This window comes from Protobothrops mucrosquamatus, unplaced genomic scaffold, assembly GCF_001527695.2.
Source record: "Protobothrops mucrosquamatus isolate PMUCROS unplaced genomic scaffold, P.Mucros_1.0 scaffold826, whole genome shotgun sequence".
Taxonomy (NCBI): domain Eukaryota; kingdom Metazoa; phylum Chordata; class Lepidosauria; order Squamata; family Viperidae; genus Protobothrops; species Protobothrops mucrosquamatus.
The window spans coordinates 248878-275539 of NW_015387086.1; the positions used below are offsets into that span (position 1 = coordinate 248878).

The window sequence follows — 26662 nt, forward strand, 5'->3', positions numbered from 1 at the left end:
GCCGCGCCCTCAAGACTTGGTTATTCCAGCTTGCAGGACTGGCCTAGGGTAATTTTTAGGGGGGTTTTAATTATATTTTAAAATTCGACAAATATTTAAATATTCCTTTTAATTAATTTTAAATTTGTATTGTTTTGTATGTATTTTAAATAGATTGTCAGCCGCCCTGAGTCCTACGGGAGAAGGGCGGGATATAAATAAAAAAAAAAAATAAAAAAAAATAAAAATAAAAACTATCCATAATCAGTTGAAAAGAAAAATCATGATTAGCAGCAAAATCTTATCCATATATTAGCTCAGCACGTTGCTTAATATATCAGTAACTTCAACTACTGTTATCAGTTAAAGGTTCAGTATTTTTTTTTAAACTAGAAGTGTCAGTGCGGTTAATTCTGTGAAATTACTGTATGGTTTCAACATGTTGAACTTTTTGTGCTATGTTCCTGAAATAGATCATGGAAAGTTTAAGGGCCTTAACAACTCATTTCTTTCCATTTGGGGCAGCCAAAGGGGTGCAAGATTAACTGAAGCATGAAAGCTTTAGGCAATTACTGTAACAGAAAGTGAAATAGCATGGATTATTTTCCTAGAGGCTGTGTCCGCATAACACATACTTCTGGTTTGCTTAAGGGGAGGCTGATTGATTAAACCATAATATGCTGTGCTTAACAACATTCATCTGGTTATTCATTTAGGGTTGGTATATGAACATAGATCAGCATGTGGTAGAAACATTGTTGGCAGTGTGAATCTGATTTTCCTTTCTTTCCTTCTTTTTAGGTTAAAGGTCCAGGAATTGGGCTGTTGGGACACTCCAAAGGGGGTGACCTCTGTATTTCCATGGCCTCATTTTTAAAAGGCATCACTGCAATAGCCACAGTTAATGGTTCTATAGCCAATGTAGGTGCAACACTACGCTACAAGAATATCACCATTCCACCTCTTGGCATTAATGCAAGTCGAGTCAAAATTGATCAGAATGGGATCTGTGACATTATTGATGTCCTGAATAACCCACTTGAAGGTCCTGACCGCCAAAGCTTAATTCCATTGGAGAAAGCTGAGGGATGCTTTCTTTTTATTGTGGGCATGGACGATCGTAATTGGAAGAGTGAATTTTTTGCCAAGGAAGCTGCCAATTGTTTACAAGCTCATGGAAAAGACAAGCCTGGAATCATTTGCTATCCTGAAACAGGTCATTACATTGAACCTCCTTATACACCACTGTGCCCTGCTTCAGTCCACTTTTTGGTGGGCAAGACAGTGGTCTGGGGAGGGGAACCCAGAGCACACGCAGCAGCGCAGGTGGATGCTTGGAAGCAGATTCAAAACTTCTTTCACAAAACCCTCAACAGCAGCAAGAACAAACTGTGAATGTATTATGAGCTGGGATTCAGAATGTACGTTTGTTAAGCTAAATACCTGGGATGGGAGAATAAAGCTGGGAATGTATATGAAATGGGGGCAAGAAGAAGCAAACTCCTAGGTAATGAAGCCCATTTGAACATTGTTTATCTAGCCTTCAAATATTGTTTCTGCATTCTGTATTAAAGTTCTGAAGACTGGGATCTGCATACGGTGGTAGCACCAGATGGTGGCCACAACAGTGTGATTTTGATTTATTGGTTTATTTATTTAAATCTATACAGCCACCCCTTACTACAGTGACCCTGGGTTGTGAGCAAAGTTTATATGGAAAGCATCATAGAAAACCTTAAGACATATAGTGCTAAATATATAGTTCAAGACAAACACCAGAGGAAAGTCCTGGGATCCATAGTTGGGGGGGGGGGGAGAGACCATGTACACACAATCAAGTTCAAAGCCCCAGCCACCTGCAGTCCAATTTAGAAACAACTTTTTTCAACTGCTCTAAATTTTTCTTACCTTACTTTTAAATTGTAATTGTTATCAAGTTTCATTGCATTTGTTAAAGTAAGATAGCATACATGCCGCTGCTAACTTAAAATGAATTTAGAAGTGCAATAAATTTAAGTATTTGCAGATCCAAATATGTGAGATTCAGCACATATATGTTTTTTTCCGCTGACGGTGAAATGTTTCAAGTGAAATAAATTACTAACACTTGCTAAGACGCCTCAATTACTGTAACTCCACAAGTCAAGACTTTTGACTACTGCTCTGTTGCATCCAAATCCGACCTTGAACTCCCCGTTTCGGAAGCGTGATCTCTGCAATCGATTGCTACAGTCTCTCGCGTCTTAACCCGGAGTATCTGACTGAAGAGAAGGGTAACCGGGCTTTTTGCTTCTAGTTCCGACGCTCAGCGAATAGTGCAAGAAGTTCGGCCATCCTCGGGAAGCCCATCATGTGGCAAAGAGTCATGGGCAGAGCATGGGGCTTCCGCCTGGTATTCTTGCGCGGGCCTGGCCACCCTTTGAAGAGGATCTTTCCGAAAAACTACGGCCGAAGAGGACTGGTAACGATGTCAGTCACTCCTGCTGTAGGCTTGGCAGATCAGCCCGCGAAAATGACGATCGAAGGACTGGCGCCTTTGCAGGGAGTGACGCTCCGGGCGCTAGTAGTGAACGGGCAGGGCAGCCTCTTCGACGCCTGCGCACATTACCAAGCGGACCAGCACGGAGGAATAGACCTGTCCAAAGATGTTTCTAAGGGAGGGGACTATGTCGGACTTGAGCCCATGGGGCTGTTTTGGAGCCTCTCCCCCGCTACCATAGAGAAGCCTTACCAAAGGCTGGAGCCCGAGGACGTGGAGAGTCCCGTGAAAGTGCAGATCACGGTACATCAGGAATATAGTCAGCCTGGGACCATCCCGGGACAGGTGCTTGCTCAAACGAGCGTGGAAAGGTGGTTCACTCTTCCTGGCGTGAGAAGGATTAGGTTGAAAGAAGGTGCGATCAGAGGCAGCTTGTTCCTTCCGCCAGGTGAGTAGAGAACCTTCTTATGGTGGTTCAGGTTCTCCTAAATTAGGCATTTCCTCCAGACTTGACAACTGATTCTGGGCTTTTGCAGTCTCAGTCGAGGTAATCAAATGGGAATAAGCAGTGGGACATTTGTGGCAAGATGCAATATATATATATATATATAGGGTTGATGGGCAAAGCTCAGGTGTCTTGGACAAATTCCAAGCAGAAATAATATAATCCTTTCCATAACACTAGGGATTAAGCATATGCTGAACTCTCTAACCCATGGCAGTCATACCAAAAATACTTTTAAAATGAGCTTGTTAAAGGGATTTCAGTATATAAAAAAAGCAATTTAAAAAATCCTGCTAATAATGTCCAGGCCCAACAAAATTGATCAATATCTACTCCTACTAGGGAACGGCCCATTTCCAGGTGTGATAGACATGTTTGGTGATGAAGGTGGGTTAATCGAATTCCGATCCAGCCTTCTGGCAACCCATGGCTTTGCAGCTCTTTCCTTGCCATATTTTAATTTTGAGGATCTCCCAAAAGTCATGGATGATTTCCATCTTGAATATTTTGAAGAGGCAGCCAGGTTTTTGCTGCGCCATCCGAAGGTGAGTGATGTGAACAAAACTTCTCTGTCTATAATACAATTTGCACCAAGACATCATAAGCATTTTTTTCCAATGGATTCTGGATAAAAAAATTATGAGGAAACTGTAGGGAAAACCTACGCAAATATCAATCTCTTGTTTTGCCAGGAAATATACAGCACTGTTAGGTGTTATGATCAAGCTCCCACATAGTGATAACAAAGTGATTAGTGCTTGTATAAAGGGTAAAAAGGTAAAGGTTTCCCATCCAGTCAGGTCCGACTCTAGGAGGTGCTCATCTCCATTTGTTAGCCGAGGGATCCAGTGTTGTCCGAAGCCATTTCTGTGGTCATGTGATTACATGCTGAGGCACACGGAATGCTGTTACCTTCCCGCCAAACTGGTACCTATTTATCTACTTGCATTTGCATGCTTTCAAATTGCTAGGTGGGCAGGACAGTGCTTGTATAGCCAGGTATTTTTTATGTGCCTAAAAGGAATGAGTGGGAAAACTTTACAGGAAGTGGAAAAAGTCAGAGGCCATCAAATTACCAAGAGAGAATTTTGGATGTAAACTTATTTAGGTTTATAAGAAACCTGGTTTCTAAAATCTACTGTAGTAATATTTTGTGCATCAAAGTATGCATAATTGTGATACTAAACAAATAGGTATGCCTTTTCAAAATAGGATTTCATGTACTGATTTGGTTCTCAGTGATCGTGTTTTCCATGACAGAAGTTATTCATTTAAAATATTTTTTAAAAAAATTTATAAAGTCTTTGTAAAATCTGGATTGTTTCCAAGAAAACGATGGAAACATACCTAATAATCACAGCATATTATACAGATTTAATCACACACAAAGATATCCATTTTCTGAACAAAGTACAGTTGTTTTCCCCTACCCCACCCCTAACACAGGAATAGGGTAGAGGAGAACAACCCTACTTTCCTTATACTTTTGCTCATAAATTTTCATTCAGAATATTTTGAAGAGAATTTGTGTAGGTTAGCCTTAACAATAATTTAATATATAGGAATCTATCAGTCTCAAAGCAGTGTGTAATACAAAATAGGAAAGCAACTTTTGAGGGAGCAGATATATTTTTTTAATTTTTATTTTGAAAAAGAGATACATTATACAGTCCTATTATAAATATACTAAGCTTTTACTCATTGAGGTTTCTTTATTACCTAGTATTTTTAACAAATTAGCCTGAGATGTTCAGTGGCACTTAGCATAATTTATAGAATAGATATCTTTTTGAAAACAGTTAATAAAACATTGTATTCTTTTTCATTCTGTTCCATAATTTAACCCATGCTGTTTCATTCATGAAGGTTAAAAAACCAGGAATTGGTGTTATTGGAACTGGGAAAGGAGGAGAACTGGCTTTGTCAATGACGACCTTCCTTCCAGAAGTGGTGGCTGCTGTCTGCATTTCTGGCTGCAGCTCCATCACTGCCACTGCCCTTCATTATGGAAAACAGACCCTGCCTGGGCTTTGCTTTAATATGAGCAGGATCAAAATTTTGGACAATGGAATATTTGATATTTACGAAGCTTTGGATGACCCAAGGAATCCAGCCAATTCACAGTCCCGGATCCCCATTGAAAAGGCAGAAGGACATTTCCTTTTTGTGGTCGGAGAGGATGATCACAATTGGAAGAGCTCCTTGTATGCTGAAATAGCTACTACGTGCCTACACCAGCATAAGAAGGCCAATTTTAAACTCTTGAGTTACCCTGGAACAGGCCATCGAATTAATCCATCTTTTTTTCCTGTTTGCCTGGTAGCTTTAGACCGTGTTCTAGGGGTGCCTATTCTGAGCGGTGGAGAGAACAAAGCTCACGCTTATGCCCAGGAAGATTCTTGGGGGAAGATTCTTGAGTTCCTGAATTTGCACTTGAGATCAGACGAGCAGGCAGATGGTTGAATACTGAAACAAATTGAGAAAAAAAGTTCCAAAGAAAACAAAGAAATAGTCAGGGACTGAGCAATGATAACATATAAAATATATGCCTTGGGTTATATTATGAACAGTATAGATAACAAAGTTAAGGTTAGTACAGATGGAGTGGCCAAAAGTATATTTTTAGAAATATAATCTAGAGTACTGGAATGAAGAATGGCTTTGTTTATAGTGTTACAAATACCAGTTAACTCCTAAAGCACTACAACAAATTATACATTGCCAGCTGCGCCAAGTACAACTTCTGCCATTTTGAAATCACATATCCAAAATATAACTATTTTCTGCCTTCTGGAAATTTTATGTTTTGGAATATAACTTCAGCACACATAGCAAGTACTGTATTATTACTTGAATAGAGAACACTTAAATGAGAATTGGGTATTAATGATTTACAATGATACATAAAGTCATCTGCAAAGTGTATTAGCCAATTTAATATGAAAGATGGCAACTTTTCTTTAGCTGCTACTCAAATTATACTGGCTCTTATAACACAGATACCTGTTTTCATAACACACCAAGATATATTATAGCTTATGTGTGAATCTAGCCAAAATCAATCTTGCCAAAACTGCCAAAATCTTTAGTTGGAATCAGATTTTTTTAAAAACAATGAAATAATAGAAAGCATAGTACAGTTTCAAATTTTACTAAGACTAGAATTTGCAATTTTAACTAAAATGTACTTCCAAAATATAAGAACTATCCCATTAAAATGTTTAGAGCATGTCAGTTTTTATAGCGTGTTCACTATAGGATGCTCTATCACAAATCACTATAGTGACAAAAACTATATTGTAACTTCTGTGCATATTATTGACATTTATAATGGTTTTAAGAATAAATTGTCAAACATTTAATGTTTAGTATACAGTATTACTGAAGCTATATTCCTTAAACTACATTTTATTGCAATTTCTCAAACACTATATATTAGTAAACATCTCTTGTTTGTGTGTAACCGTTACTGGAACAAAACTGTACATTGTAGGGCAACAATATTTGAACAAATATTTTGAACCTCAAGTGAGCTAACTTACAGAATGCATCCAAAATCTGGAACCTATGACTCCCGTGGAAATGAAATTTGACAAATTCTGCAAAATATGACTTAATACAAAATATCGTAAATCATTTCGAGGGACCAATTCCTTATGTTTGTGCTATACAGTTCAACATGAGCTACTTTCAAGGCTGATACATCTCTGAATATCTCCCTGAATTTTTAAGATTTTTTCCGGGTGAAGGCAGTACATTAGAAACTCTGCCATTGTTGAAGGTACTAAGGAATCTGGTAAGAAAATATCACTGAAACAATAACCTGATGGTTCACAGCTTGCCTAGTACTTTGTAAAATTACACCTAAGTTCAATAACTTAGTGCATAAACATACTTACTTTTCTACTGGGAAAAAATACATCTTCTAAAATTAAACCAGCAATTCTTCCAAAGTTGAAAGGGGTATAATAAGAGTATCATCAGGAACAAATTATATGTAACAACATGTCTTATCCCCAACTCATATCCAAGCTCAGAAAACAAAACCATTCACACCGTAGTTACTGATTGCAAAGACATTGTGAGTTCAAACAAGTAGATACAATATTTTATCCCAGTTCAGGGCTCTGGAAATTGAACAAAATTGCGATGTACTGAAATCCAGTAGTATTTGTTCAGCTTGAAAGCTACCTCGGTCAACTATGTGGCACGCAGAATATTAAAACAATGAAATAGCTAGAAGAAAGTATTATAAGTATTTCTTACTGTATCTGGAAACAGCAAGAACAAAAAAAAAATCCCAGTATCAACAGGATGACAGATCGCTGTATCTAGGTCCACCTGAAAGAACTATTGTTTAAGAGCCTTCAGTGTTATTTAACATAATTGTAACTGTTGGTTCTTTACAATGTGTGTACATAACATGATGTATCTGATACTGATAAGTGCACCTGGTTAATTGAAAAGTGGTTCAGAAATGATTTTTCATAAATGTTAGGGTGCCAACACAGTTCTGTTTTTCCTTGCAGCTGGAAGAGCCCAATACAATTTCTGCTCTGGAATTTATTTTTAGCCAGGAAATGTTTGGTTGGTTGTTGAAAAAAACGATCTTTGCTTTTACATTTGGGGAAATGTGCAACAACTTCAGATCGCCAAAAAGCACTGGATTTCACCCCTCTGTAAACAGATGTTACTCTGACCACTCTGATGAAAATGGAAATCCAATATGAAAACGGGTAAAATTATTCAGTGAACCAAGGTGGTCATATCTGGCGTATAAAAATCCGGATGATCGTGGCATCAAAGAACTCCTCCGGATTTTTAAAGCCCAGTCATGGCATGTCTCTATGAACGACAATTTTTGTCCTTTCTTCCCTTGATAAGGACAAGTCACGAGAAGGTCGTCTACCCGCGAAGGACAGCCACATTCTGCTATTGCTTATTTAGGGCTTCCACCCATTCACGCATGCACACAAATACGATCATACAATACGTCTCAATTTTCGAACAGAGCTAAACCGGTTCAATGCCTCAAATCCCGCTTGTATAGGACGCACCGCGTCCCAATCTTCCCCTGCTGAAGAACAAAACCATGGAAATCAACGCTCGTTTAGCAATATGACCTTTTTTCCCCCTCCCGCCCTCTAGGGGGAGACTCCTGAGTGAAAAGTTCCCCCTGTTTTCAGAAGGATCTCTATGATCCGGTTGTTGCTTTTGCTTTTGCTCACGTGTCTGTCCCCTTTTCCCAGCTTTCAGGTGAGCATGCGCGTGGATTTCGCTTGCCATAGCAACCAGGGCTGGAGACGGTAGCAACTGGAATCCTAACAATGGTGAGTTCCTTCGAGGGCTCCCGGGGGAGGAAGAAGAAGAAGAGAGGCCCGGGTGAAGATGAGGCGGAGGGAGGGGTGCTCCTTTGGGAAGGGGTGGGGGCGTTAGTTGGCCGGCTGGCTGGTAGTCGTAGTAGGGCAGGGGTAGGCAACCTCGGCTCTTTTATGACTCATGGACTTCAACTCCCAGAATTCCCGAGTCAGCACGGCTGACTCGGGAATTCTGGGAGTTGAAGTCCATGAGTCATAAAAGAGCCGAGGTTGCCTACCCCTGTAGTAGGGCAACAGTATAAATAGCGGCGATGGCTGGCGGAGAGAAGGGAGCAACGGGGAATGTTCTGGCAAGAGAGAGCGGGAGCTTTGGAGGGAAGACAGGGTCGCTGGAGCAACAGGTTTCGGACATTGCTGGAGAGAGGAGATCCCTTGGGGGAATGAGAGACCGAAGAGGCCTGTGGGAAACCGGCTTGTGGAGTGGGAAGGCACTGGATCCACGGGAGATCGTGAGAGCTTGTACAAGTTTTAGGGAAGAAGTTCCAGCAGTGGGTGCAGTCTCTCACACACACAAGGGTACAGGAGAGGAGCAAATGACCGCCACCAGTCATGTGAGTTGAAGTCTCAACATCTCCCTTCGTCCCTGCAAATCTTCCCTTTTCATCTACTACAGCAGGGGTAGTCAACCTTGGCTCTTTTATGACTCGTGGACTTCAATTCCCAGAATTCCTGAGCCAGCTAAGCTGGCTCAGGAATTCTGGGAGTTGAAGTCCACGAGTCATAAAAGAGCCAAGGTTGACTACCCCTGTACTACAGCATGTAATGATTTAGTCTGGAGAACTGTGTGAGGGGTTACAAAGAGAGGCGGTGGTGTGTTAGAGACGCCTAAGTATACACTGGGGCATAATGCTTGATTAGACAGTAGCCACTTCCTCTGATCTCCCTCGAAGAGCAAAAAATAGAAAACTCTCAGAGCTGAAAACTGTAAACAAAAGAGGGGAACTGAACCTTTAAAAAGGGTTTACAGTTTTCAGTTCTCACAGTTCTTTATTTTACTTTCCATCAACAGTGGGTTCTAAGGGGAATTTGTTGCTGCTGATGGAACAATGCACAACTCTTGAGGTGCCTGGCTTTTTCTTTTTTTTTTACTAATTTCATTTTTTTTAGTGAAATTAGTAAAAAAAAAAAAGGCTAGGCACCTCAAGAGTTGTGCATTGTTCCATCAGCAACAACAAATTCCCCTTAGAACCCACTGCTGATGGAAAGTGGAAGAAGATTTGCTGATTGCTACCTGCCACTTCCGCCTCCTGCACCACTTCCTCCACTATTCAAGGGGGTCTGCTGACTCTAAGAATTCTAGAACAAAAACCCAAATAAGACTATTTTTATGGAATCCCAGCTAGTATGTCACAATAAGTGTAATAGGACAGTAATAAGCAGAAGGCACATTTGGTTTACGCGCAGACATCTGCAGCAAGGATTTTGACCTACTGCTTGTTAAGCAAAAATTTCCTCCTACTAATACAACTATAAAGAAGGAATTTTGAGCATTAGGAATAAATTGTTATGTGGAAGGGCTTTGAATTTCATTTCTGTGTGAAAAAATTCTGGGCTCAGAATTCTTTAATTGAAAATGTTCATCTTTTGCACAAAGCTATAGGTAATTAATTTCTGAGTTCTGATTGAAAAGAGATTCAAGAATGTTAAAAAGTGACAATTTCTTTTTACTTTTGCCTTTACTTTGGAGGTCTTCGTGATGGTTGAAACCTAATACAATCTTAATTTTTTCCCATAGGCAGGGTGCTCATTTGAAGAGTGATCTGCATAATTAATGCAAATTGTAAGGGTTGTCTGAATATCGGAAGTCACCTTCAATAGAATGGTAAATAAATGCTTTAAAACGATGACAGAGAATTTAGTTTGAATTTTTCCAAACCATACTTAATATGTATCTACATGATAAATTTAAATACTGTTTTTCTGGCTTATGATTAGGGTTTATTCAATATTTCATACATAGATTGACCAGATATTCTTTCTTTTCATATATACACTACTATCTCTTTTTCTTCTTAAGAGGGAATAACATAGGTTTTGATTGCGACAGTATAATACCTAAAGCTACATGTAAAACTAGACCGAGCTAGAGAAGGCTTTTCATCTTGCACTTTAAAAATCTCAGTAAGCTCTTTTAAGGCTACAGATTATCTATTATAAATGAGTGACACTTCATAGAATGAAATTATTTCATTAGCTGTTAAGAATTGGCAGTCTAGCCTGAGTAGAGAAAAGCATCTTAACTGGATGTAAAGTTGCTAAAATATTTTGTGTTACAAATCATTTAATCTTCTGTCCTCAATTCCTTTTACTTTTTGCATAGCTACTTATAAACTCTTCACAAAGGAAGTATATATTGTGCTACCACAGCTTCTATGCAGAATTATGCAATTTTTTTTCTTTCACAGAGGTTTTCTTTAGGGAGAATAGAAAAGTAGCAATATTTAAATGTAAAGAGTGAAGGTTTGCATCTCATGTACATAATGTTATCCTTTCAATGAATAAAAGCATCAAGAATAAAGTCACTATAATTCATAGGTAGTTTTATTCATGCTTTACTGAAAACATGTCATTTTTATTCCTTAATATCTGTGAACCATATAGTCTTATCCTGGTACTTGTCTTTATAGTGTTTTTATAAAATTGAATCACAATTTTCCATATAAAAATATAGCACTGTCAGATGAACCCTATAAAATAAACAGCGCTTCAGCTAATTTTGGATGGTTTAAATGTAAGAAACAGCAGTGCTACAATTTTAATTTTGTATAGATTATTCTGAACATGAAGTTGGACTGACCTTTTCTGTCAGTAGGATTGTTACATGCTAATATGTATTTCTTGTCAAAAATAAGATTAGAGATAAAAATCCTGGAGGAAGAATTTCAGATAAAGAGTCATGAAGTATAGAAAGAAACTAAATTACTAAACTATTGCTCTAATAGGTCCTCTGATACCATCCAACGAAACATCAGAAAACACATTGAATCATATAATTCATATCTTTCATTATTTCTACAGAACTGCTCAAGGAGCGAGAAACTCAGGGAGTTTGAACTCATAATACAGAAAGACAGATATGGCTTAATAGATGCAGCAAAATTATGGAATGTACCCATAGCGGGCACCATACTTAAGGTTATAGAGACCTGGAATATTAACAGAAGGGCAACAGAGATTATCACAGAATGAGAAATTAAATCCCATGAAGAGAGATTAAAGGAGCTGGGTTCCTTTAACCTTGAAAAAAGAAGAGTGAGGGGGAATATAATAAAATTTCAAATATCTCAATTACCAAAGTACCCAGTTACCAAAGCAGTAATCAGCTCCCTCTTCTTGATTATGTTCAAACAGAAATTAGGCAGCCTTTGTTGTATATATATTTATTTAGATTCCTGAGCTGAGATATCATACTTAATGGGCTCTTTGAATGGTATGATTATTTTGTTGTGTCATGGATGTTCTGCCAGCACCAACTAGCTTATAGTTTACTGCAGCTGCTTTTCTTTTATCACATGGAGCCCCAGCAGTGCCCTTTTTGATTGTAGTCTATTATAGCAGAAGTTCACAGGCAGAGTTTTTGCTGCCAAGAAAGGGGGGGGGGGGGAAGAGAAAGAGAGAGAAATTTAAGGAGCAACTGCTGAGTTTGTTAAGTGACTAACATTAGCCTTTGACAAATTTTATTTTAATAGGTGCATTCATACAAACAATAAAAAATAAGTGATGTGAGGCTGAGTGAAATAGGTAATACCAGTAGAATCAATAAGTGTACCACTATAAATAATACCCATAGCAAATACTTGTTCAGTTCTTCCCAGGCTCTACCCACTTTTCCTCAGGCCCTGCTCTTTTCTGTACATGCCGCTCTTGAAGTGTTTGAAAAGAGCAATGACGGCTCAAAAAGGTCCCATATTCATTAGATAGTGTAAGGTTGGAGAGTAAAGGAGAAAATTATCTGCCAGTTCTAATTTCTCTAGCTCACATAAGCTAAAATGAACAGGTTCTTCTTTGTCATGCCTCCGTCTGAGCCTGACTCTGAGGACGACATGAAGCAGATCCCAGAGCAAGGAGAACAGAGAGGAGGAGGGAGCAGGCTCACTTGTTCGGGAGGAGAGCGTCACGCCCCACTTCACAAGGCACACCTGGGGAGTAGGCATTTAAGGAGACGCTGTGGGGTGGGGGCATTTGCTGGGAACAAACAGTGAACTCTTGTGATGTGAGCTCTTGTACCTGGACTCTTTGTATTTCGGATCAAGTTTGTTTCCTGCTGAGTTTTCCTTGCTGTCTTCAGGTTTGCAGTTTGCAGGTTACAGGCAAGCTGGGCGTTGAAAAGATCATACTTTGTTTGTTATCTGTTTTATTTTAAAGAACTGTTTAACTCCGTTGACTGTTTTATTGAACTTGTGCCAGCATATGTGGGGGCTGTTGGGTGAACGTTGGCAGTGCTTACAAAGACAATTATTCTGACCAGCTAATTGCTTTGCCTCCGTTCAGGGCCCTGGGTCATCACATTCTTCTTTTAAAAATTTTTCATTTGATTCCATTGTATACATGAAGTTCATAGGACTTTTAACCTAGGACCAGAATAAAATAGTAAATACTCATTAAACTGATCCCCTCCTTGATCAAGACTTAATTTAATTAATGTCAGTGTGGTACACTGGTGAAGGCATTGGACTGAAGAGACCAATGTTCAGGTCCACCCTCTGCCACAGAGCTCATTGGCTGACTGAGCCAGTCGTTCTCAGCCCAACTTAGTTCAATCATAGGATTGTTTTGTGGGGAAAAATGGACTAGAGTGCTTTGTATGACTTCATGAGCTCCTGAAGGAAAAGCAGGATATAAATCTTAGCAGGCAAAGAAACAAATGATAAAGCCAGACAATTAGCGGGTTATATAAATCCATTACATTTTATTTATATGTTGTTGGGTTTTTTTTATTAGGCAAAAGCAACAACTATCAAGGAAGCTCTGGCCAAATGGGTAAGTAGAAAATATATTGTGTGTTCTTAATTAGATGGATTTTCTTTATCAAGAAAAGTGATTTTCATTGTGCTTTTTTTTTATTTCATGCAAAACAATTGTTTTCAAGGAACCCAGAAAAGCTATGTAATCAAACTTTTTAGCTTATGTAGTAGTTGAACTGCAAATGTACTTCTGTACATTTAATATTGATATAACACTGACTATAAGCTGAAAAATGCCTCTTATAGACATTCCATAATCATTGTATGAGGAACATATATTAAAAGCCACGTCAAGAACTCATAAAAATCAAGCTTTGTTAATACATAGTAAAGGGAACAAATGTAGTGGATAAACAGCTAATGGTAGAAACGTTTGGGAAGGCTTTATTCAGTGGCGTAGCATGGGTTGTCAGCACCCGGGGCAAGGCACCCCCCCCTTCACAGTGGGCGGCGTCGGCGACCCAGCAGCTCGGATCGGATTCGCACAGCCAGCACTACAGAGAGAGTGAGTGAGCCAGGCAGGGGCAGAGAGCTGCGAGTGCGAGCGCGCCCCCCCAGATGTTGCGCCCGGTGCGGCCGGCCCCCCCTGCACCCCCCACGCTACGCCTCTGGCTTTATTAACAAAGTGGGAAGAGAAGCAGTAAAGTGCTTTGATTATTGGGCTGCATATCTCAGAATAAGGCACAGAGAACCTTAGTGAAATTGAAGTTGTATAGAGTAATAAGAAAAAGTAGAAATATTGGGAACGGTAAGTAAATGGATTTAGTTAATTGCTCAGAGATAGAATGCTGAAAAATGGGGATTAGAAATGTGTGGTTGGTACAAGTAAGAGCATGGAGAAAACAGGAAATGTATTTTGTATCCAGCTAAGAACAAAACAGCCCCCCCCCCCCAAATCTATTGGAATATTCCATGTTGGTGGCATATGAGGAAATGAAAACTCGAAACTGATTGTTGTATATTGTGTTCAGGACAAAACTTTAATGTTTCAATGTTCTGGTCAGGTCAGGTGCTACAGCATTCCAAAGCTTAAAAGACAATTGGTGACTTCTTCCCTATTTATCTGTGTTTTACAATGGTGTGGACAATAATTCCATGGCTCTTCAAGCTCGTGTTTGGAGACTACCCTACTAGCTTATCTTTGGACCCAGTATGCTCACTGGACCTATTACTCCACTGGTTCCTTTAGGTCACCTCCATTACCACCTTCTTCCTTTTTATCCTCAACCCCTAAGAGAAAGTGGATTAAGTGGGTACAAATTCAGTCCACTTTTACTTCAGCATGTGTGAGGGAAGAGCTTTATCCCTATATTTAGCTGTGAATTCAGCTTGTAATAGGTAATAGCACACAATACCATAGGGAGAGCTATCATACCATTAATAGCCAATTTCTTTACTGCTGTCACCCTCCCTGCCCCTTGAATAGTGATTTGGCCCTCCCTCTGACTATCATCCTCCCTCCGAAAGCTCTTGTCCTTTTCTCATAGTTGTTTAGGAGAGTCATTTTTATAGGGGAGATTGAATGGATGAAATGGAGGCAAGTAGAGGAGAGGTCTTAAGGATTTAAAAAAAGAAAAAGTCTTTAAAATTTGTGATTGCATCTAAGAAGCAGCATAGCAGTGGTATCACTATCTCTATGCCGATCATTTCTGATGGGAAGAATTAATTCCATCAAACACGTATAGAGAAATTCTCTTTTGTGACAGGCAAAGAAAAGTGTTTTTTTTAAAAACCTGAAAGGGGTAGATCTGAAAAGGGGGTGAGGAGATTCCTTTCTCTCCTTATGTTACTTTGAAATGGATGCCAAAACTCAAAAGGAGCACATTTGAACTTAAAGAGGATGGGGTTGTGTAGAGGCTGTCTCAGAGAAAGACATGTGCTAACCAGCTTCAGTAGTAGCAGTGCTAGTATTGAGTTCACTCTAGTTGCAATTCTTAATCATCCTCCCTTAAATCTTTTACTAACAGCAGTTTAATTCTGACCTGAAATACTCCACAGTTACCATTCCATACCAAAGTTCACTCCAGCCTACGGGTAAAAAAACCCCTAACAATCACACTCAGTGATTGAGAAGGTGATAGCATATCTGTTTAAAAGGAGTTCATTTCTTTTTCTCTGAGTAGATTAGAATGATTATTCTCTAAATTTTGAGGAAGCTGTTGTTTATTATTCTTTTTTACTTTAGGAAGAAAAAACTGGTCAGAAGCCATCGGAGGCCAAGGAAGTGAAACTCTATGCTCAGATTCCCCCTATAGAAAAGATGGATGCTTCTCTTTCCACTCTTGTTAACTGCGAGTAGGTCCTGAATATTAAAATAAATGTATCATGGGTTCGTGCTTTCAACAGTACAGGTAGTTCTCATTTAGTGACAATTGGGACTGGCAACTCCATCACTAAGCAACTCTATTGTTAAGTGAAAGAGTCACTAAGTGGGAAAACACATGACTGGGGCTGTACTTTCCTGTTCCAGCTCACTGGGCAATGCTCTATATTCAGCTTGAAACTGACAGGACTAAATAGTTTTACGCCTTCAGTTTTGCTTGCCTCTTAACCATTCCTTTGCCTTTTGGAATGCTAGCTCCAAGTGGAATAATTAACAAGAACGGAATTAATGTTTGTATTTACATTCATTGGAGAGGAAGGGATTACAAGAGAGTAAGCAAGCACACAAAATACACATTGAAAGCAATTTTATTTGTTAAATTTATTTGCCACTTATCTCATGGAGTTCCTCGAGGCAGCAAATAAATTTAATGCACTGATGTTGGCAACTGCAAATGCAGTATTCAGAACAGTCCAGAGAATTCCTCATTGTGGCTATTCTTACTCTCTTGGAATCCTTTCCTCTCTAATTTCTTCATTCTTCAAGAGGGGAGGAACTAGTCTGGTACAAGAGAGATTGCCTACAGAAATAGTTGTCCCCCCCCCCTCTCTCAGAGTGGAGAGATTTCCACAGGTATGTTTTGGCACATGGTCACCATCATTCCCCCACACATCGCCCCTCCAATTTCTCAATTTCAACATTAAACATTTTTTTGAACATTACTCTTTTGAACAACATTATCATGTTCCCTTGGCTTAATTGATATAGTGCCACATCATGATTTGAATTAATCATATTAAAACCTGAGCTGTGTTTTCAGCTTTGAAATGTAGAAGTTTTGAGCTATTTGCCTTTTAGTCTGTATTGAGCAATTAACTTTCAGTAATAGTGTCATAGTGCCTCTTTAGTTCCTATCTTCCCCCAATAATAATTGTCACAAAGCGCTTATAAATCTTCAATCATTACTGAATTACAATTAATATAACATCCTCTTTTTTCTTTGTTTCAAGAAAATTGTCTTTATCTACAAACTGCATTGAAAAAATTGCCAACTTAAATGGGCTAAGTAAGTAATAATGAAAATATTGCATTTTAACTATTTCTCCTTTCTCAAACTTCGGTAAACCACGATTCTAGAAATGGAGTTTATATATGTCACACTTGCTTATGCTACCTTATCAATTTTGTTCCTCATTCTATTTGTAGAAAATGACTTATTGTATGTATCTTATACTACAAAGATAGAGATGTCTCCTTTTTTAGTACACTATGTAAGCAGAGACCTTAAATATTCAGTTGGATAGAAAGTTGGGATATAAATTGGATAAATAAATTAAAAAATATTGTTCCCATAATTCTTAATGAAAGATTTTTCTCCTGCTGTGGATTGATTTAGGCTGATAGTAATAACTATTCTTATTAATCTGTCTTACTGTGCAGCCAAATAGAGTTAATTTGAAAATCAAGCTTTATTTGAAAACAATATAAGCAGTACAATATTGTCTTGATTGATTTTATTTGACTACTGATTGAATGATAGCCTTTTGCACTGATAACCTTTTGCATCATTTAAAATAGGCTTGTGGCATTGTAGAAAAAAAGACTTGGAGTGTTTTTCAAGATATTCAGTATAACTTTTTCTACTTAAAATGAATTGATTGTTTTTTTAAAAATATTCCCTTTGATTGTTTTAACCTCTTGGGAAGCTTGTCATCTGTCGCCTCTAGCCATGTCATGAATCCACAAATGCACAATTCAGTATGTTAATGAGGAAGTTGATTATTTTGGCTTATTACATGACTTGAGCTTATGGCTCTCTGTATAATAATATGTTCAGAGCATGAGAAAGATTCAGGAAATGTTTCGGAAAACTCAACTATCTGCTAATTCCTCCGTTATTTGCAAAAAGAACAGCCAGCTCTCTGGTTCACAGTGACGCCATTAACAAAGAAAGTGAAAAAGACTCTCTCTTAATGAAATATAAGATAATTGGGCTCTGACGTTTAGGTACTATAATGCAGTTGCTGAAATTTCTGTAACCTTACCTCTTAACCCTTTTAGTAAATATTGTTAAAGTAGCCTGAAAATCTTGCTTTTGATTGAATCAGTTACCAAAAATCTAAAGTACAGTTAAAGCAACCACAAGACATTTCTAAGTAGCACCTGTCCAGTGCTGAATATCTATTTTTATTCTCTTTTTTTCTATTCAAATTCTTTTTTCCTTTAACAGTTAGGTGTAGTGAATAAGGCACCAGGCTAGAAACAGAGAGAGTGCAAATTCTAGTCCCACCTAAGACACAAAGGCATCTGGGTGACTTGGGCCAGTTATTTTCTCTCAGCCCTGGGAAGGAGGCAGTGGCAAACCACATCCAAAAATCTTGCCAAGAGAACTGCAGGGATAGTAGTCAGCGGGAATCAACACACACATTTTTTGACCAACTGGACTGATTTGCATTATTCTTAAGTATCATGCGCTGGGTATTTATTTATTTATTTGTTTATTTATTTATTTATTAAATGTATATGCTGCCCAATTCTCAAAGCTTCTGGATGCTTATAGTATTTCTTAACTAATAACGTAGAAAAATACGTTTGTTTCTATTACAGAAAACTTGCGTATATTGTCATTGGGAAGGAACAACATAAAAAATCTGAATGGGCTGGTATGTAATCTTTTTTTTTATTATTAAAAGTTTTATAAAGTTTACAATATAAATCCCCCCACCCCTACAACCCCCCTCCCCCCCACTTCCCAGAGCTGTTCACAGGGTTACAAATAATAATCATAATATAAATAACATAAACCAGCTAATTATATAACCAAATCTATAACACACTTTAACTCATTTTTAAAATAAATTTAAATAAGTTAAAATTAAAATTAAATGCATTATTAAAAGAAGAAAAAACAAACAAACTAGTAAACAATACTACTAGTCAAAATTATAATAAGATCATACAAGCTTTTATACAAGCACTTAATAAAATAATAGCAATAAGAATATTTTAAAATTTTACCCAAAAGCCAAATGGAACTTTTCAGTCCCATTTTTTTTTTTAATATAATCTATCCATCTTCTCCATACCGAAATATAACTTTCATATGACTGATCCTTCAAATAAGCAGAAACCTTAGCCATTTCCGCTAAATTTGACACTTTAATCGACCATTCTTCTACAGTGGGCAAACCATCCGTCTTCCAATATTGAGCTACCAATAATCTTGCAGCTGTTATAAGATTCAACATCAGATTCATTTCTTTGGCATCCAAATTTCCCATAATACCTAACAAAAATAACTGCGGTGTAAATTTTATCTTCTTCTTAAAAATATTTTGAATATTCCACCAAATCTTGATCCAAAATGCCTTTATATCCCTACACGTCCACCAAATATGGAAGTAGGTTGTATCTAAACTTCCACATCTCCAACATTTGGGCTGTAAGTTAGGATACATGCGTGACAGTTTTTGAGGATCCAAATGCCATCTATAAAACATCTTATAAAAATTTTCTCTTAAATTTTGTGCTTGAGTAAATTTTACATTTCTTACCCAAATTGTCTCCCATGTATCCAATGGAATCACTTCTTGAATATTCTGCGCCCACTTTATCATACAATCTTTAACTAACTCCGTTTCAGAATCCAATTCAATCAAAACATTATAAATTCTCTTTATGTGAGCTCCCGATGAGTCTTTAATCTGTTTGATCAAGTTCACATCCTCCAGAGTAATACCGACCTTCGGGCTGGTATGTAATCTTGATGAGATAGTTGCTTCTCATAATAACAGTAAGAGCATCAGTGCATGTGGTGGATATTAGTTTGTTGGGACAAATATTGAATAAAACCAACAATACTGTGTAAGTTAAAACAAATCTTGGAAGAACCACAGATTCATGAAGAATTATAAGATACCTACCTCATGTCAAGGGGATATATGAGGTCCACAAATAGTTTTTCACAGTCACAGTCACAGTCACCAACAACACCTCAACTAAGTAGCCGTACAGCTCAATTCACTTAGTGGAGCTGCTCAAGAAGGGTTTCAAAATATACCTTAAGATGAGTGGTGGGATTCAGCCGGTTTGCACCACTTCGGCAGAACCGGTAGCTAATTTTTTGTTGCCCAGGCCCAGAATGGACTTCCGGAAGCGGCATCCACACAGAGAACCGGTTGTTCACATATTTGAATCCCACCGCTGCTTAAGATCCAGTTATGACTGGTAGCTAATGCAGATAACACAATCATTTAATCAACTAGTTCCATTTAACATTGCTGCCATATGGGAAATTTCATTCTTTATTCCTTGCATTGCAATAATTCAACTACACGTTGCCAGAAAGCAGTATCAGCAACAATCTATCAAGGCAAATCACAGTTAGTATATCTGCTAAATTGTTAAATGATGCATGATCAATATGTATGTCTGCACCAAAATAATGAAATCAACAGCACTTACACTATGAACCTAATTTTTTGGGAAGTTCAACTTCTCTGAAGCACCATTAATTAACTGGATTGTTTATTATTCTCGTCCAGTCTATCACTCTGCTGAATTCTAATTCAGAATACCTTGTCTTATAAAAATTAAGTTATTTCTTGCAACAAATTAATATCTTAGCAGATCAGAACTCTCAAATATGTCAGTCTAGAACAGGCTAAAATCCCAAGGAAGTTGCCTGACATGACTCTTGCCTGGCTGGTGTAATCTAGAAGGCTTTGAAATCTGTGGATTCCTCTTATGATCCCCTCCCCAACTTAGATATACTGTATATAGAATGAGGATTTGGTTTTTCTTTCAACGCTATCATTTTTTAAAATTTAAATTTACCTCAATTTATGCACTGGTAGGGAAGTAAAGAGTCATACAATTTATGCACTGGTAGGGAAGTAAAGAGTCATATAATATTCTGATGGTAATAGAACATTTTCCTCAGAACATTATTGTCTTTCAGGAAGCAGTTGGGGATACATTAGAGGAGTTGTGGATCTCATACAACTTGGTTGAGAAGTTGAAAGGTCTCCATGTGATGAAGAAGCTGAAGATTCTCTACATGTCCAATAATCTGGTGAAAGATTGGGGTAAGACAATGTCATCAGGTCTACTTTGAAACGTATTGATCATTTTACTTCCTTGGTGCTTTTAGCTGCTGCACTAAACCGCCTCATTATGTGTTGCGGTTATCTTATCATGTGAACTTGACTATTGACTATTGTACACTGCCCAGCGTCATTTCTCATGAGATGGACGGCTATATACATTTGATTAATAAATTACTTAATAAATAAACTTCAGAATAAAAAGATTAAATTGTATCAGCAGCACAATGTGTTCCATACACATACCTATTAACATTAAGTGCAGCTATGGACTTCCATTTGTTGCTAAGTGAAAGTTGTGTTTTCTATCATCTTCCAAGCCAGCTCCATGTATGCAATTTCACCTGGTAATTATTACAACAGAAATATCTATACCAGACTATCTACATTAGCAGGACTACTCTTGGAACACCATATTCTAGACTAGAGAATGAGACATACTTGTGTTATAAATGCAGCTGATCTAGCAACCTCTGATCAATTACCTTGGGCTTGCAATTCTGATGAGGTGGACAAACATCTTCATGGGCACATAGTAACTCTGAATTTCAAGAGTACTGCTTGCATTCCCATGCGTGCTCTGAAGCATTTGTGTGTGTGTGTATTTTAGAGTGACCGTGGATGTGCAAGTGGTATCTGTCAACAGCACCAAACCCCAAACATGACTTTTCCAGCTGTAGAGAGTAGCCAGGTAATATTGAGGAAAGACACATCTGCTTTAAGGAATTGTTAACAGGTGATCTGTGAGGAGCCACACACAGAACTTCACTGAAGTAGAACATTGTTTATTAGCACTTTAGCTACCTTATTGATGAACACACATCTTAATTTTATAAAAAAATAATTTCTGTGTTTGATTGAATGGCACAGCTGTTTGAGAATCAGAACTAGAAACCTGAAAAGTTCAAACCAGAGGTAGTGAAATATTGCACATTAAATGAATTATTCACATTATTCGCAGTAAGTGAATTATTCTCTTAACATCTCCCTGCCTTTCTGACATGGGCATTTGGTAGAAGCCATGTTAAGCCACACATGATATTATCAGGCAGATAAAATAAGCTCTGTAATTCCAGTGATGATGTGATGACTCTATCTCCATGCAGGCTCCCATGCCTTTTGGTTTTGAAGTTGGGAATTTTTTTCCTCTTCATAATAACTTTTTTTTTCTTTCTGATTATATCTCTTTATGGATGCAGCAGAGTTTGTGAGGTTGGCAGAGTTGCCGTTACTGGAGGACCTGGTGTTCGTGGGCAATCCACTGGAAGAGAAATACTCTGCTGATTCACAGAGCGCCTGGGTTGAGGAGGCAACCAAGCGAGTACCCAAACTGAAGAAACTCGATGGTGAGAATTGAGGAAGAATAGCGTAGCATTAATAACAGAGCCAAATGTTCATATGAAAAGTTAAGCTTGGGAAAGTCCAGTTCAGTTGTGATTGTTCATTTTGAGTATTTTGAAAGTTAAATTATGATAAACATTTTACTGGACCTTTTGCTTTCAACCAAATTGTTCAGCAAAGACCTACAGTAGACAAAAATCTGTAGATTTTTATTCCTATCAAATATTTGTTTTTAAAATAAAATATTGTAATTTAATAAATTGTTGCAATTAAAAACATTACAAAAAGCTGCTGCAACCACATATGTTGGAAGAGAGAGGAGATAAGCAAGTTGGAAATAAAGACTACCTCCCGTTAGACACTGATGTTAAAACTCTGATTTTATCTTAGGCTTTGGAATAATTTCTTCCCTGTATTTTTAAGTCTTGATCTGAACAAATAATAATAATAATAATAATAATAATAATAATAATAATAATAATAATAATATTATTATTATTATTATTATTATTATTATTATTATTATTATTATTATTATTATTATTATTATTATTATTATTATTATTATTATTATTATTATTATTATTATTGGAAGGGACCTTGGAGATTATCTAGTCCAGCCCCCTGCTCAGGCAGGAAACCCTATACCATTGCAGACAAATGGCTGTCCAGTCTCTTCTTAAAAACTTCCAGTGTTGGAGCATTCACAGCTTCTGGAGTCAGGTTGTCCCACTGATTAATTGTTCAAACTGTCAGGAAATTTAGTTCTAGGTTGCTTCTCACTTTGATTAGTTTCCATCCATTGCTTCTTGTTCTGCCTTCAGGTGCTGTGGAGAATAGCTTGGCTCCCTCTTCTTTGTGGCAGCCCCTGAGATATTGGAACACTGCTATCATGTCACCCCTCATCCTTCCCTTCATTAAACTAGACATACCCAATTCCAGCAACCGTTCCTTATATGTTTTAGCCTCCAGTCCCCTGATCATCTTTGTTGCTCTTCTCTGTACTCTTTCTAGAGTTTCAACATCTTTTTTTTACATTGTGGTGACCAGAACTAGATGCAGTATTCCACTGTGTTGGATTTTTTGGCATCTGCAGCACACTGCTGGCTCATATTTAAGTGATTGTCCACTAGGATTCTGAGATCCCTCCCACAGTTACTACTATTGAGCAAGGTACCCCCTATACTATACCTGTACATTTGGTTTTTCTTGCCTAAATGTAGAATCTTACTTTTTTCACCATTGAATTTCATTTTGTTAGATAGTGCCCAATGTTCAAGTCTGTCAAGATCCTTTTGTATCTTAAGCCTGTCTTCTGGAGTGTTGCCTATTCCTGCCAGCTTGATGTCATCTGCAAATTTGATGAGTTCCCCATCTATCCCCTCATCCTAATAATTGATGAAGATGTTGAAGAGCACTGGGCCCAGAACAGAGCCCTGGGGCACCCCACTACACATTTCCCTCCATGTAGATGCAGTTCCATTGAGGACCACACGCTGAATATGGCTGGTCAGCCAGCTACAAATCCATCTGGTGGTGATGCTGTCTAACCCACATTTTTCTATCTTATCAAGTAGGAGGTTGTGGTCTACTTTATCAAAAGCTTAACTGAAGTCCAAGTAAATTATATCCACAGTATTCCTCTGGTCCACTAATTTTGTCACCTGATCAAAGAATGCAATAAGATTTGTCTGGCATGATCTGTTTTTGACAAACCCATGTTGGCTTTTGGTAATGACTTTGTTTGCCTGTAGGTGTTCACTGATTCATTGCTTGATTATCTTTTCCAGAATCTTCCCAGGTATTGAGGTCAGGCTGATAGGTCTGTAGTTTCCTGGATCCATTTTTTTCTCTCTTTTGAAGATGGGAACTACATCAGCTCTTTTCCAGTCCTCTGGTAGTTCGCCAGTACTCCAGGATCTTTGAAAGATATAGTTCAGTGTTTTTGAGATCATATATGCCAGTTCCTTTAGACCTTTGGGGTGTAATCCATCTGGTCCTGGTAATTTGAACTTGTCTAGGCTGGACAGGTGCTCACTTACCATTTTCTTGCCTATCTTAAGTTGTGCTGATATAAATAACATCATGGGAGAATTGGTGGATGCATTAATAAATTCACTAAAGAAGTGGGTTGGGCAGTCATTTGTTTTACTATTTTTATGCTAATTTTTAATTTAGTTTTTCAGTAATAATTTTAAGAAAAACAGAGTCTAGCTAAGAATTCCTTTAAATTCTTGTTAATAAACTTTACCAAAGTGATATATTCTTATGAGTCTTCACACACACACACAGCACAAAGTTGAAGAACTGGTAGGGAAAGGAAATGGAAGAAAATGCAATAATGACTGTTGTTATTTATTTGTTTGTTTGTTTATTTATTTATTTTAGGTATCCCGGTTATAAAACAGGAAGAAGGTGAAGAAGGAGAAAACTAGCATCTTTTCTTTCACATTAAATTATTGATGTATCTCCAGCACTGTATAGGATGTGATGCTTTTGTATGAATATGTCTTTAAAGAAAAATTTAGGTAACTTTTTAACTGATTCATCTCCATGTTCTTCTCACCCAAAGAATTATTACTTTTTTTATTATGAATGTTTACTTTTTATTTAATACCTGGAGTTTTTTTTGCAAGTGTATGATTTTTTTTTAAAGAGCAGATTTCTGTAAAGCACGTGTTAAATGGTTTTCTCTAATCATTTGAAAAATGGCAGAGGAGTTCTATATAGTATGGCTTTTTAAAAATATTTTTCTTTTAAAGAAAGGATTCAACTAGCGATATGCTTTAACATTTATCAAGTGTCTCATGTTTTTTTTCTCCTGGGTTAATATGCAATATTAGATGAAAAAAATGAAGGCAGTTTCTTTGTTGTAGGCGAAGTATTTCTCTCCTCCTTTGGTTTAATATGCTGGCTGAATTTTCCTTTACATACTTTGTTTTAAGGAAGATGAAACTCTTAAGCAAAGGTTTGTGCTGATTATATGTTACAGAATGGCTGAAGTCCTTTATTATTTTGGAATCTGAGTAATCTGAGAAGAGAAAACAGCTGTCAAAGAAAGAAATTGAGATATAGCAGGTTGTTCAAAACTAAGATTCCATTTTGGTAATTGATAAATGACAGCTGAAGAAACAACAGGAAAGAAAGAAGAGAAAAGCAATAAAGCTGTAGGATATATAGTGTACGTGTTCCAATGCAGTTTATTTTTTGATAAAGAAGACTATAAGCTGTCTTTGTCAAAGCCTTCTCCCTCCCTAGAATTTTTACTGATATGACTGGACATTTTAGTCATTCCTGAAGATGGAAAAGAGAGAAATAAAGTAAGATGTTACTATTTTGTTGAAAGTAAAATTTAATTTTATATGGCTTGCAGCAGTTTTTCTCTGCTCTGTTTTTTTCTACTGAAAAGTATTGGCTCTGACAATCCATTTCTCAGCTAACAGATGACAGGCTGTTATGGGAATAAACACTATGGAACACAGTGAGGCTCATTTCTGTTTTACACAAACGCTGAGCCTATGCCCAGGAATATTCTTTAGCCTTTGGATTTATCATCACCACTTAAATGTGGCAGTTGGTTAATATACTTACCTGTATGATTGTCTCAAATCCATGTGTTTATTAGGCATTAGACAGTTATTATTCTGAAAGAATTTTGCAGTTCATATTTTTTTTAAGAGGAGAGTTCCTTACTATTATAGGCTTGGTTACGTCAAAGAGCAATCCTCCAAGATATTTCACAAAGTCTCACTAGAGTTTTATTGGAAATGTTCTTGCACATCCACATATTGGATTTTTAATTTGTTTTTTACTTTCATCCTATTTATATTTAACCTTAATTGTTCCTGTGAACCAATCCATGTAGATGCACCATTTTTAACAAAGATATTTATATGTTAGGTTTAGTGCTTTGCATTGTTTTTCTAATATATTCTCATTTGTATCTTTATTGTTGTCTTCACATTAGGCCAGGTGTAGGTAATCTTTTGTTGTCCAGGAGCCCAGCTTAATACTGGGGAAGAGGTTGCAAAATGAATGGAATACTTCACATAAATGAGCAGGGTTATGTTCAGGGTTACAGAGTAGAATACTAGATTTGAAAGGCAGCTATAAACTGAATAAATAGATGTTTTAGGGCTTACGCTACTGTACAGGTGTCATCTTTTCTTATTTCAATAAATGGGAAATGATGCTATCAGTTTTCAGCAATCATGACAAGCTTTAGGAAAGTTTAGGGCCATAAAAAGAGGCCAGACTGCATGGCATGATGTCCTTAGATTATAGGTTGCTAGGTTCTGCTTTAGGCAATAAGTCTGGTGCAGTGGAAGTTACTTCTGAGTAAACATGTATAGGATTGCACTGCTCGCTGCTGAGGAAGTTTGTGAACAGATAAATGATTATAGTTCTTGATGTAGAACTTTTTCTTTTTAACAGTTTAAAGTAAGGCACTGTGGAAGGCACTGTGTGTCCCAGACCAGTGATAGTCATTTATTTACATCCTCTACTTTGCATCTTAACAATTGATTTTTCTCTCAGTACCTGTGAGGCAGGAGAAACTGGTGAACTAGTTAAGCGTTGTCATATCTGG

At 37.5% G+C, this 26662-nt stretch overlaps 3 protein-coding genes across 3 annotated transcripts in view; all 3 read left to right on the forward strand.

The window, feature by feature from the left end:
* LOC107290103 (acyl-coenzyme A thioesterase 1) overlaps positions 1-2087 on the forward strand; it is a 6749-nt gene extending 4662 nt beyond the window's left edge. The window contains exon 3 of the mRNA XM_015818953.2: positions 781-2087. Within this exon, the coding sequence (XP_015674439.2) occupies positions 781-1374 (594 nt within the window). The 3' untranslated portion in view covers positions 1375-2087. The remainder of the gene's footprint in view (positions 1-780) is intronic.
* Positions 2088-2318: 231 nt separating this feature from the next.
* On the forward strand, positions 2319-5453 carry LOC107290100 (acyl-coenzyme A thioesterase 1). Its single transcript, XM_015818949.1, has 3 exons — positions 2319-2906; positions 3306-3508; positions 4830-5453. Exons 1-3 carry the CDS (start codon positions 2330-2332, stop codon positions 5424-5426), a joined length of 1377 nt encoding a protein of 458 aa, XP_015674435.1. The 5' UTR covers positions 2319-2329; the 3' UTR covers positions 5427-5453.
* Positions 5454-8267: 2814 nt separating this feature from the next.
* On the forward strand, positions 8268-24593 carry DNAL1 (dynein axonemal light chain 1). The gene is made up of 9 exons (XM_015818954.1): positions 8268-8293; positions 10077-10163; positions 13283-13321; positions 15491-15600; positions 16639-16694; positions 18236-18291; positions 20589-20715; positions 21933-22079; positions 24463-24593. The coding sequence occupies exons 2-9, from the start codon at positions 10161-10163 to the stop codon at positions 24507-24509; spliced, it is 585 nt and encodes a 194-aa protein (XP_015674440.1). The 5' UTR covers positions 8268-8293; positions 10077-10160; the 3' UTR covers positions 24510-24593.
* The last annotated feature ends 2069 nt before the right edge of the window (positions 24594-26662 follow it).

What these genes read in the sequence shown, in the direction of transcription:
- LOC107290100 (XM_015818949.1), top strand. Translation starts at nt 2,330, where the DNA reads ATGTGGCAAAGAGTCATGGGCAGAGCATGGGGCTTCCGCCTGGTATTC. An exon ending in CAGCTTGTTCCTTCCGCCAG is followed by an intron (nt 2,907 to 3,305) that starts GTGAGTAGAGAA and finishes TACTCCTACTAG; the next exon opens with GGAACGGCCCATTTCCAGGT. An exon ending in TTTTGCTGCGCCATCCGAAG is followed by an intron (nt 3,509 to 4,829) that starts GTGAGTGATGTG and finishes TCATTCATGAAG; the next exon opens with GTTAAAAAACCAGGAATTGG.
- DNAL1 (XM_015818954.1), top strand. An exon ending in TGCCAACTTAAATGGGCTAA is followed by an intron (nt 16,695 to 18,235) that starts GTAAGTAATAAT and finishes TTTCTATTACAG; the next exon opens with AAAACTTGCGTATATTGTCA. An exon ending in CAAACTGAAGAAACTCGATG is followed by an intron (nt 22,080 to 24,462) that starts GTGAGAATTGAG and finishes TATTTATTTTAG; the next exon opens with GTATCCCGGTTATAAAACAG.